Below are 12,975 nucleotides of genomic sequence, written 5' to 3' on the forward strand. Positions count from 1 at the left end.
TTATGACATCATAATTAAGGCACCAATGATGTCATCATTAACAACACTTATTCCCCATGCGGAGTTCGTTACAATGAGCCACGTTTCAATTTTTTCCCATGGAGCCGTTTCGGAGATATAGAGGTGCAACATTTTTCGTTTTTTCAAGATGGTGGCTGTACCACGTGACCTATGATGTCATAATCATTCTAAAAAATCTGCAGGAGGAGACGCTCCTATGTTGAAAATTCCGTGTCCATCAGACCAACAGTTGCAGAGAATTTTTTTTATACTGATCAGATCAAGCGTTGTCCTTGTCAAATTATGACGTCATAATAAAGGTATCGATGACATCATAATTGACATATCTTATTCCACATGAGTACTTATCAATGCACCACATTTCAATTTTTTTTTTTCCATGGAGCAGATTCAGAGATAGAGAGGTGCAGCATTTTTCAGTTCTTCCAAGATGACGTCTGTACATCATGACATATGACGTCATAATTATCATTAGAAAATTCAACAGGAGGAGGCACTCCCATGGTGAAAATTTCTTGTCCATCGGCCTTACAGTTGCAGACAAAATAAAAATTTCATACTGATCGGATCAAGCGTTATACTTGTCGAATTATGAAGTCATAATGAAGGCACCGATGACATCATCATTAACATATGTTATTCCACATGTACACATGTCCAACCGATCACGTAACCCTGCTTTTTGATTCGCCAGCGCAGGGTAACAATGCCCAGGGAGATAAAGCTGCTCACTGCAGCTCATAAATATCAGGACATCACATCCGACGATGTGCAAACTACGCAATGCTTGCCTCATGTGTATTACAGCAAGCTACTTCTACTTCTTCTATTTTCATATGCAGAACATGGCTGCAGTGTAGCATCATCGGCTGAGGGCATGGCTGTGCTGCTGATGCAGTGCCCCCTGTAGGTTTGGGCAGGAATTTGTCTTTTGGCCATTATGAGAACTTTTTCGTTTGTGGAACTTCTTAAGTGTCCCTCAGACAAATACCGGGGTTTTAAACCGAGATGTGCTGAACATGGCGAGAAAAAAAAGTCGTATATCAACCTTATACTGAAGTAATAGACCTTTGAAAACAAAATGTTAACTTTGCTTTCAAGTCCTGTGTTGGAGAAAAACATTCGTTTCAAGTTACAGAAACAAGAGGAAAGGTCCAGTGGGGTGGAAATTCCATTTTTTAATCCCTCTTTTGCCATTCTGAACAACCTTCTGCTCCCTTTCATTTCTCCCAGCAATAGCTGGTGCCTGGAGGCACTTCCAAAAAACAAGTTCAACTTTATCACTCCCATCACCATTCAAATAATCTTCACTTCCAAAAAGCCAGGTCCTTCTGCCGAAACTGGAAAACATGGAAAAAAGCAAAGGTTCTCATTGATAAATCCTTCTCTTGTAAAGTCAAATTTCTGTGACTTACTGCAAACAAGTTGCTTATACATTGTCATGTGATTGCACACCTGTCACATTATCCACAAACATGGCTTTGATGTTCCAGCCAGTCCGAGATAGGCGGCCATTGTCTGCTTGGATCTTCAAGTCTCTCCAGCACATCTTCCAGTGACAGCACCCGCTGTGTTTTCCTACCGTGCTACGGGTAGAATATAAATACAGCATAATCCTGATATCATGAGCAATTTATATTGATATCATCGAGTATCATGAGCAATTTCCCTAAAGGGGTGTGTGCACCTGTCAGGAGAAAATTTCATCGGAAAATGGTTTCTTGCCTTGTTCTCAGTAGGATTCACACATTTCCAGGATTCCCAACATGGAAATAGGTTGGTAAAAGATAACGGTTCGTGGCCTGCACAGATGACGAATGCCTCTGGTGGATCCACTCCCTCACGTGATGCTAGCTCAGCTTGTCCTGGCACGTGTACACACAGGCATCATTCATGGCCTCCCTCGTCCCCCCACCGCACAGCTTATAATCCCCCTCTAGTTTTTGGCAAACCACATTATGGTGTCAAGACCCTGAAATTTCATTTGCGGCTTCCAAGTTTCACCAAGAGGTGAGAGCAGCCAGATGCTTCAACATCTAAAACAGGACAACTGCTCATTTGAATATTTTCTTTTTCAGCCAAGGCAGTCATGTAATAAACCCTTCTGCACCAACCTTTGTAATACTCATGGCAGATACGAAGAGCTCTCTGTATCTCAGCGTCCCATGAACCTGGTCTCTCTCGATCAGGCAGGCACCAACCTATCCATAGGAAGACTTGCTGTTGAGCATCCATAAGGAAGAGTGCTGTTGGGGAAGGTTTGGATACCAGGAATTGTGATGAGTTGTAGAAGAAGGTAGGACAATATAAAGTGGAAGGTAATAATCTCAAAAGAGATTCACGTTCAGGTAATTTCTACCCTGATTGCTATCCATCAGCACAGTTGTTGAGTGGAACCAGTTGTGGAAGAGTTATCGTAATGGTTGAGTTGAATGATATTGTTGCGGATCTCAGTGCCGACCTTTTCCCCTTACCAAGGGGGGTATAGTCCCCTTGTCTTTTACTAGCCGACGGGGCCCGGGACCTTTGACGTCCTTCCCAGACAGCGTTAAATTGGGTTTTAGGACTAAGAATTCGCTATTACCTAAGTACTAACACGCTGACGGGAAACGAGGAAATAAGCCCCGCCCGAATCACGGGTGTTAGTGGAAACGCTGAGTGGTAGCGACCTGTGACCCGAGCCATTAGCAATGACTAAACCCGACCCAAGTGGTTCATAGTCGTGCCACGCTTACCCAATGGAGGAAATGACAGCAACGGTCGAATTTGGAAGAAAGGAATACCAGGATTTATTTACACTTTGTACAACAAGAAGAAGAATACACAGTGCAGCCTTAAACAGTCTTAACTTATCCCTGGACAGACAGGGCCATCACACTCAGACACACTCATACGGGGTTGCAGACGAACAGGTCGATGGTCCAGGGATGGCATCCAGGCAGCTCGCTCTCCGGTCCCCAACTCGCACCGCGAAGCAGGTGAACCAGACGGCAGGAGCTATCCGCATATCATTGACGTGCACGGGATTATTACGGGGTGAACGGCAGGCTAGGCTTTGGTGGTTACACTCGTGGGGCTGCGTACGTAATAAATGGACAGTTCGATATGTGCTTCTCAATGCGTTTCTCAATCAATGCTCAAAACTGTCATGTGGACGCTGGTCCTCCCAATGCAGTTCTCACACGAGTGCTCCGGATCAGTTCTCTCGTATCAACCAGTTTGCTCGGTCCTCATACAGTTCTTCGTAAGCGCCTCTCCCTTCTCATCTCTCAACTATTGTACCAGTCCTGTTCAAGGGTTTTGTGCAAAGGCTTATATAGCCTTGCCCAGCGAACCTTCCAGCACTTGCTAGATTCGCCCTTACCACGCCCTCTCCAGCCATGCCCTCTCAGCCTTGGTTGGCTGTTGCCCTTACCGTCACCGCCTCTGACGTGCTGCTTGACGCAGCCACACCCCGACCTCGCTCTCCTCCCTCTTTTCAGGCCTACCTCGTGGTTACCCGACTAGTTTGAGCGAGTAACGGGCAGCTAACGCTGCTGGCGGCCAAAGCGTACAAACTTGAGGGATGCCAAATGGGGCGCGGGATCGAGTTTGCCCATAGTTGAAAATTGGAGGGTGGCCGTGTAATGAAAAGGACCTAAGCTTATTTCTTTACACAACGCAGATGTCACTAGGGAAATGGCCTACTCTTACACATACTATGACAGAACTAATTCTAATGGGCCTACGTGTTGCTTGTGGACTAACTATGGGGGGCAAACCTTTAACCTTTAATGATGTTATATGTACAATTCTCAAAACCTCAACAATTTGTTACTTCCTCACCGGGCTGAGCAGCAGTGCAGAGGTCATGTTGCGTAAAAGGTAAGCAGTGGGATCCATGCGCAGGATACTCTGTCACCTGCGGCTCCCCTGGTGCATTCAGCTGGAACAGGCGTGGCCTACCATCACTCCATCCTTGTGCTGCAAGAGGTACAATAGAAGAGTCTGAGAATGCACAGTCCTGCCTTTGTTTAATGCTTTGAAATTATTTCCATGTTGATGAGAGCATTATTTAAAATGGCTGTATGAGGAATGCTTCCAAATGATGTTGATAATTGTGCTGACGATGAGTGAATGAATGAATGAAAGAATGGATTTTTAATCAAAACATCGCAGCCCTAAGGCTGAATTACGAATGATTAACAAGATAATAACTGATAATCAAAACGTAAGCAACATATGACCATAATCATAACAACATAATAACGTAAATCTAAAAAAAAAGAACATATGAATCAAATTAAAATGGCATTATGGCCTCATTCAGCAATCTGATAATATAGGGCATTGCACTTTTTCAGTGGGGTACAGTCCTACATTTCATTTCACAGAATCTAACACAATGACACAGTAGTCTGCACAGCGACTGTTTTTCAGGTAACCAGTCTGGAAATCAACTCTAACTGTGCAAAGAAGATGCAAAGTTTTTACAAAGTTACTCACGGCATTCCTGTAGAGAGTTCAGCTGGATATTTAGGCGAAGGGGTTGAATACTTGCGCAACTGAGAATCACCTGATTTCTCTGTTAATCTAACTTATTCACATTTTATCTGCACTTATTTTAGCTTTATCACCTTCGACTAGTTTGTGAAGACTCTATATATTAGAGCGGAAGCCCAAGGCACTATAGTCGATGCATCACCTTTTGGCAGCACATGGACAACAGCAGCCCCATCAAACTGAGGAACATCCGGGTGGTCTCCTGAAACCAAGCAGTCAAGTTTCTCTGATTTAGAGCTTCAGAGCTGGATTATGCCATGTGGAGACAATAACAGAGGCTAATGGTGGTTTGCATGGCTAACAAACTCACCCAAGTCACCTTGATGCACCTGGCAGGCCACACAAAGCTGGCTAAAAAGACCATAGTGCTCTTCAGGTCATCTTTCTGCTGTTTGGTCTTCGAGGTTAGTTTTGGTTGTGGACTTTTGAAGAGTGGCAGTTGATTATTCTTGATGGGACTAAGGTTGGATTCAGACCTATCCACAACAACTTCCTTCACATATTGCGTTTACTTGGCATATTGCACTAAAAGGAAAATGTGTTATTGGGGTATATGTTATATCTTTGAATCCTACTACCTCAAAAACCTATATTTATCCACTTTGACCAGTATTCTAGGCATATAATAGACATCTTGAGCGCCATCTTGGATTTCTGGGAAACTAGGTCACTCAGTCTGGGCACACCAGGATGAAATGATTGTCCATGACCCAAACATCATTTTGTGCCAAGTCTCATGCTTTCATCCGGCCGGTCACGATATCTCTCCAAATATGCGTTCACCGAGCAAACTAGTACGTGGACCTGGGAAATGTACGTCAATAGTTAAATGGTATACAGGTCGATGGAGCAAGACATTGCTCCTGGACCTGTTTATTTTTTACAATACGGTCACCTGCAAAAGTATTCACCCCCTCCAAAGTTTTCACATTTTGATGCCATCTGAGCTAATTTCATGAAGCTTTCAAATCAAACTTAACATCTAGAGTTTTATAATGCCAGCAGGTGTGACGCCGGGTTTAACATCCACCCAAGGGATGATACACACATCAATGCCTCTCCCTACCTGTGAAACTAAAACACCATAACAGCAGGACCTGATGCAACGTCTAAGGCAGTCACAGATAAAGATGAAGTAAGCACTTGTGCGTGTTGAAGGATAACTATAGTGTAACTAAACATAAAATAAGATCGTTTCACAAAAGGCAATGCCGCATATGGTTGAACCACCCTTTCGTTACTCCATTAAACAGGCACCCAGCTTGTGGGCACAGAACATTTGCACTCACTGTGCAGAAGACAATCATACGTTCTGCGGTCTCGACTCCCCAGAGACTCCCAGAATGCCATAGGTTCTGCCCCTTCTCCAAACTCGTGCAGCGTGAGGGTCGCCTCTCCCTCGATTTCACAGTCCATTGGAGGTCTGTGGCAATATCAACATCATATATCTCTCTCCACACCTACTCAATAGACCATACACTCGTGCATGGGAATCATCTCCAAAGTTCCATAAACTCTCCTTACAATATATAAAGTTATAGTTATTGTGATTATCCGTTGCTCAGATCTTTTTTTACTTAGTCCACTTGTCCTCCAGGTTATTGATGACATCACATTCTTCTCTCAGATTGTTCTCAGTGGAATGTGACTTTATTCACAGCTCATCATAACAATATAAAACCCTTCCTCCTGATGATGAAGCATGACCTCATAACTACAACCAGAATCAAAATTTCCTTCTTCTGACTGGAAAGGGCATCTTTTTCACGTCCGACGAAGGACGAACAGCAGTGTTCACGTCTGTATGTTCAACACACATGCATAATGTCCAGTGTTCGTGATCTGTTTGAGTGTGGGGTGTGAGAGTTTTAGCCTCACTCGCCATATTTAAAATATATAAGAACATGTAAAGTCTATTACCTATTCTTTACTTCAAATTATAAAGCTTAGAGGGAAATGCTATGTGTCAGATCATAATATCGACACAATCACATTACAAGTGTTGACAAAACTGCAGAAAGAAGGATTTTTCATCACGAGGAAGGAATTTTCATCAGAAGGAAGGATTATCTTCAGGACATCAATGATTTTGGGCATCAAGGATTTTGGGCATCAAGGATTTTGTGTGGAGTGATATTGTAGCGGTTACCGCTGGATGCACACAATCGCCTTGCACCGGCCAGAACACAGCCAGACGCGCCTCTCCCGGGCATGCCCGGACTCACTGTTCCCGGGCACGCCCGAACCTCCCGGGCACGCCCGGTCTCGTCTTTCCCGGGCATGCCCGCTCTCGCCTTTCCAGGGCTCGCCCAGAGCGTCCGGGCATGCCCGCTATCGCCTTTCCACAGCTCGCCCAGAGCGTCCGGGCATGCCCGCTATCACCTTTCCAGGGCTCGCCCAGAGCGTCCAGGCATGCCCGCTCTCGCCTTTCCAGTGCTCGTCCAGAGCGCCCGGGCACGCCCAGCCTCGACTTGCCAGGCCGCAGCCAAACACGCCCGGGCAGGTCCAGACTCGCCTTTCCAAGGCTCGCCCTTGACACCCGGGCATGCCCGGTATAGCTTTTGCCGGGCAAACTTCCCGACATAAATGTGTATATATATTGCTGCCCGATAAACGGGCTTTTGTCAGAATACCTGAGCTGTTTTGTTTCAATAAAGCAACTCGGACGAATTCCGTCTTTGGTCGCGTCAATTCTTTCGACTCGCGTTGGAGCGCAGCTCCTTTACTGGTGACCTACCGACATGGACACGGCAGTGACTCTTAAACTGCCTACCTTCTGGGAGGCTCGCGTGGCTGTTTGGTTCGCCCAGGCGGACTCCCAGTTCGCCCTGCAAGGCATCACCGCGGACGACACCCGCTTCCACCACGTCGTGGCAGCGCTCGGTTCCGCCACCGCGGCCCGCGCCCTGAGCCTCCTCGAGCACCCGCCGGCTGCCGACAAGTATGACGCGCTGAAGACGCTCCTCCTCGACGCTTTCGCCCTCTCACCGGCGGCACGCGCACGGCGCCTGCTCAACCTGCCCGAGCTCGGCGACACACGCCCGTCCGAGCGCATGGAATATATGCTCTCGTTGCTCGGTGAGCACTCTCCGGATTTTCTGTTCCGCGAGTTGTTCCTTCGCCAGCTGCCTCACCCGGTACGCCTCGCCCTGGCTGGCACGTCGATCACCGATCCCCGCGCCCTCGCCAGGGAAGCCGATAAGATCTCCTCGGCGGGCCAACACATCGGCGCGGCTACCTGGAGCCTGCCGCCGTCCGAGGCGACGCCCACGACGCCCGAGCGCCCTGCGCGGTTGGAGGCCGAACTGCCGGTGAAACTGGCGGCCGCCACGCCGCACCGACCGCTTCCGACACGACGGCCGGGGCCTCCACCTGACCAGGCGTGGTGTTATTACCACGCCAGGTTCGGACACAAGGCTCGGACGTGCCGACCCCCGTGCACTTTCGGCAAGTCGGGAAACGGCCGGGCCGGCGTTCATTCCCAGCCATGAGCGCCGGCCACTTGGGCAACTTGCTTTTTATTCAGGACAAAGCGTCCGGGCGGCGTTTCCTTTGTGACACCGGCACCCAACTGAGCGTCATACCCGCCTCCGAGCAGGACAGGCGGGACGCCGTTTGCGACCCCTCTTTGGTCGCTGCTAATGGCTCGGCCATACGCACTTTCGGCCCGCGCAACGTCACCCTCTGCTTCGGCAGCCAGCACTTTCAGTGGACCTTTGTGACCGCCTGTGTCCCCATGGCTTTGCTGGGCGCCGACTTCCTCTGCGTGCATGGGCTGCTGGTCGACGTCAAACGTCGTCGCCTTGTCAACACCGAGACCTTCAGCTCCCTGGCGTGCACGATGAGCAGCTCCACGCCGACCGAACTGGCGTGTGCCCTCCCGACAGCGAACGAGTTCGCTCGCCTGCTCGCGGAATTCCCGGCCCTCACACGGCCGACGTTTTCGGCCGTCGCAGTGCGGCATGGGATCGAGCACCACATACCCACTATGGGCCCGCCGGTCTACGCCAGGGCCCGCCGCCTCGACCCGGCCAAGCTCGCCATGGCAAAGGCTAAGTTCGACGCGTTGGAGCACCTCGGCATCATGCGGCGCTCCAATAGCGCGTGGGCCTCACCACTGCACATCGTGCCAAAGCCGGGGGGCGGATGGCGCCCGTGTGGTGACTACCGCCGCCTCAACGACGCTACCACCCCCGACAGGTACCCGATCCCGCACATCCAGGACTTTTCTGCCCGTTTGGCGGGACGGGTCATATTTTCCAAAATTGACCTGATACGGGGATACCACCAGGTACCTGTCCGGGCGGCCGACGTCCCTAAGACGGCCGTCATCACGCCGTTCAGCCTGTTCGAATTTTTGAGGATGCCGTTTCGCCTCAAGAACGCGGCCCAGGCGTTCCAGCGCTTAATGGACGGCGTGCTGCGCGACCTGCCATTTCTTTTCGTCTATCTGGACGACATCCTCGTCGCCAGCACGTCCCGCGCCGAGCACCTCCTCCACCTCCGAACACTGTTCGGTCGCCTCAGCGAGCATGGCTTAATTGTCAACCCAGCCAAATGCCACTTCGGCACGACGACCGTTGACTTTTTGGGCCACCGCATCACCAAGACCGGGGCCGTGCCGCTGCCGACCAAGGTCGAGGCCATCACCACGTTCCCGCGTCCCCGTTCCATCAAGGCCCTACAAGAGTTCCTCGGCATGGTGAATTTTTATCACCGATTCGTGCCCCGCGCTGCTCAGCTCATGCGGCCCCTTTACGAGGCCCTCCGGGGCAAGCCGGCCAAGCATGACATCGTTTGGTCCGCGGCCATGGACGCGGCCTTCGGGAGCGCAAAACGGGCCCTCGCCGACGCAACGCTGCTGGCTCACCCGGTGCTCAACGCGCCCATCGCCCTCACTACGGACGCCTCCAACTACGCGGTGGGCGCCGTCCATGAACAATGGGTGGGTGGGGTTTGGCAGCCACTCGCTTTTTTCAGCCGGCAGTTCCGGCCGAACGAGTTAAAATACAGCACGTTTGACCGCGAGCTGCTCGGTCTATTCCTGGCCGTTCGCCATTTCCGACACCTCCTGGAGGGCCGCCCGTTCACGGCTTTCGTCGACCACAAGCCGTTGGTCTACGCAATGGCCAAAGTCACGGAGCCATGGTTGGCCCGCCAGCAGCGCCACCTCTCCGCCGTGTCGGAATTCACCACGGACATCCGGCACGTCGCCGGCAAAGACAACGCTGTGGCCGACTGTCTTTCTCGGGCCAGCGGGAACGCGGTCCACCTCGGCGTGGACTTCGTGCTCATGGCGGCCGACCAGACCACCGACACCTCGGTGCAGGCCCTCCGGGCGGCGGACACGGGCCTCCGCCTGGCCGACATCCCCTTCGCGGGCACCGTCCTCCTCTGCGACGTCTCCCAGGGCCAGCCTCGCCCCATCGTGCCCGTTTTCTGGCAGCGCCACATCTGCGCCTCCATCCACGGCCTTTCTCACCCGGGCCGGAAAGCTTCTCAGAAGCTGGTGTCGGCGCGTTTCGTCTGGCACGGCCTTCGACGGAACGTCCGCGACTGGGCCAACGCCTGCACGGCCTGCCAGCGGGCCAAGGTCCACCGCCACACGCAGGCCCCGCTGGCACCTTTCACCGTGCCTGCACGGCGTTTCGACCACGTCCACGTGGACCTGGTGGGTCCCCTGCCCCCATCGCGGGGGTTCACCCACCTGCTCACCATGGTGGACAGGACCACCAGGTGGCCGGAGGCCGTGCCCCTCACCTCCACCACCACCGCCGACGTGGCGCAGGCGTTCATCGCCACCTGGGTCGCGCGCTTCGGCGCACCGGCGGACATCTCGTCCGACCACGGCCCACAGTTCATGTCCGAACTTTGGGGCGCGGTCGCCCGCTCGTTGGGGGTCACGCTGCACCACACCACGGCCTACCACCCCCAAGCCAACGGGTTGTGCGAGCGGTTTCACTGCTCCATGAAGGCCGCACTCATGGCCGGCCTTCAGGACGACGGTTGGACCGACCGGCTGCCGTGGGTCCTTTTGGGCCTCCGCACGGCCCCCAAGGAGGACCTCCGGGCGTCCGCCGCCAAGCTCGTCTACAGCCAGCCGCTCCGCATCCCGGGCGAGTTCGTGCCCGACGCTACCAGTCCCTGGTCCGCCGCACACCAGCACTCGGACCTCCAGGAGGCCGCCCGCCGATTTGCCCCCGTGCCAACGTCCTGCCACGGTGGCCCCCAGTCCTACATCCCCCCCGGCGCTTTGCACAGCGGAGTACGTCTTTGTGCGTCATGACGCGCACCGGGGGCCACTCCGGCCGCCGTACGACGAGCCCTTCCGGGTCCTGCGACGGGGCGACAAGTCCTTTGTCGTCGACGTTGGCGGCCGGTCGGACTGGATCTCTGTGGACCGCCTCAAACCGGCGCACATGGACGTCGACCGACCACCACGGTTGGCCCTTCCTCCGCGGCGAGGCCGCCCCCCGTCCACAGTTCCCCCCGCTCGACCACCCACCACCACGTCGGACCCCTCCCCACGACCCTCCAGGGGTCGCTTCGGCCGGGTCATCCGGACCCCCCTTAAATTGACCCTGCCGGTGCAGGTCGATTCTGGAGGGGCGTGTGTAGCGGTTACCGCTGGATGCACACAATCGCCTTGCACCGGCCAGAACACGGCCAGACGCCCCTCTCCCGGGCATGCCCGGACTCACTGTTCCTGGGCACGCCCGAACCTCCCCAGCACGCCCGGTCTCGTCTTTCCCGGGCATGCCCGCTCTCGCCTTTCCAGGGCTCGCCCAGAGCGTCCGGGCATGCCTGCTATCGCCTTTCCAGGGCTCGCCCAGAGCGTCCGGGCATGCCCGCTATCGCCTTTCCAGGGCTCGCCCAGAGCGTCCGGGCATGCCCGCTATTGCCTTTCCAGGGCTCGCCCAGAGCATCCGGGCATGCCCGCTCTTGCCTTTCCAGTGCTCGTCCAGAGCGCCCGGGCACGCCCAGCCTCGACTTGCCAGGCCGCAGCCAAACACGCCCGGGCAGGTCCAGACTCGCCTTTCCAAGGCTTGCCCTTGACACCCGGGCATGCCCGGTATAGCTTTTGCCGGGCAAACTTCCCGACATAAATGTGTATATATATTGCTGCCCGATAAACGGGCTTTTGTCAGAATACCTGAGCTGTTTTGTTTCAATAAAGCAACTCGGACGAATTCCGTCTTTGGTCGCGTCAATTCTTTCGACTCGCGTTGGAGCGCAGCTCCTTTAATATAACCTTTTGGATAATACTCGTAAAGGATGAGTCTCGTAATTCCTACTAAGACAAGAGCATGAGGTGCTCACGGCAAGTCATAAGCATTTTCAAGGCTAGAGTCCATCTTGAACAGGTACCACTTCTGCCACAGCAGTGGAGAAGTTGTCTGGTGAGAAGCCGTGGGAATCAAACCCAAACAAGTGAGGGCAATGTGACAACGCTTTGTCCACTCCACTACCGAGCCACTCTGATACTTGTAAAAGCCAGTTCATAAATGAGGTTTACGGGGTGTTTGAAATGAGGAACTTGTAAATGTCAGAGGACTTCGAGAAACATGTCAGACGCAGTTGTAAAATGTGTAACGATATGCAGAACTCACGCGCCGTGCAGCTGTGCCAGTGCTCTACGGCTCAGATTTCGATTCCCCGCCGGACTCCGGCAGCCATGCCACAAATGGAGATTCCTCCTGCGCACGTCTAGAAGGAGCATGGATGCTCGAGAACGCAAGCTCTGGACCTTGCACAGTGTCTCCAACAGGCAGCCTTCACCCGGGAGGTCCCCACATACACAGAACAGCCTTGACCTGTCTGAATAAAACATACCATGCCATTTATTTGACATAATTTTACTGTACTTACCAGGTTGCTTGCCATTAACAGAGAAGACATTTTGATTTCATTGCTAAATATTATTTACTAAACATTTGGTGAAACATCAAAATACAAACTTCAAACAACAAGTGCTCTATGAATTTAATTTTTAAAATACTGTTATGTTGGAGTGGGTACAAATTAGGTAGCATGTTAAGTGAGCATGGTCCATGTGTTTGTGTAGGTTAGAGCATTTTCTGTAACCAGGGACCCGTGAAGTGAAGTTGTTCAGTTATTATGTATGTTGTGAGAGATGGTATAGTTGACATAGGCATTAGACAGGAAATTATAATTTGTACGTGTCCTGTCTAGGAACTAGAGGCAAGGCACCCAGCGAGGTGAGGACGGGGTGGTACCATAGTGGTTTTGAGTGTGAATGGATCCTGTGTGTGGCTTTTCAAAGCCTCCCCAGGGCCCGCGATTGTTTGAGAGGTGCTGTGATGCCAGCAAGCCCATATGATGACACTGCTTTGGTAACTGCGTGCCCCTTGATTGGCAGAGCCATGCGGTGAAAATCCGGTGCTGTGGGCA

At 52.4% G+C, this 12,975-nt stretch overlaps 1 protein-coding gene across 13 annotated transcripts in view; it reads right to left on the reverse strand.

Annotated features, from left to right (window-relative positions):
• Window positions 1–1,174: 1,174 nt before the first annotated feature.
• Window positions 1,175–12,975, reverse strand: part of LOC137429976 (supervillin) — a 205,371-nt gene continuing 193,570 nt past the window's right edge. For all 13 annotated transcript variants that reach the window (XM_078780015.1, XM_078780012.1, XM_078780018.1 and 10 more), the window contains 7 exons: window positions 12,174–12,381; window positions 5,853–5,986; window positions 3,847–3,984; window positions 2,136–2,267; window positions 1,747–1,886; window positions 1,477–1,607; window positions 1,175–1,361 (listed from right to left, as the gene is read on the reverse strand). In XM_078780015.1, coding sequence (XP_078636141.1) covers window positions 1,485–1,607; window positions 1,747–1,886; window positions 2,136–2,267; window positions 3,847–3,984; window positions 5,853–5,986; window positions 12,174–12,381 — 875 coding nt within the window. In that variant the 3' untranslated portion in view covers window positions 1,175–1,361; window positions 1,477–1,484. The remainder of the gene's footprint in view (window positions 1,362–1,476; window positions 1,608–1,746; window positions 1,887–2,135; window positions 2,268–3,846; window positions 3,985–5,852; window positions 5,987–12,173; window positions 12,382–12,975) is intronic.

This window comes from Myxine glutinosa, chromosome 6 (genome assembly GCF_964187855.1).
Source record: "Myxine glutinosa chromosome 6, kmMyxGlut1.1, whole genome shotgun sequence".
Lineage (NCBI taxonomy): Eukaryota > Metazoa > Chordata > Myxini > Myxiniformes > Myxinidae > Myxine > Myxine glutinosa.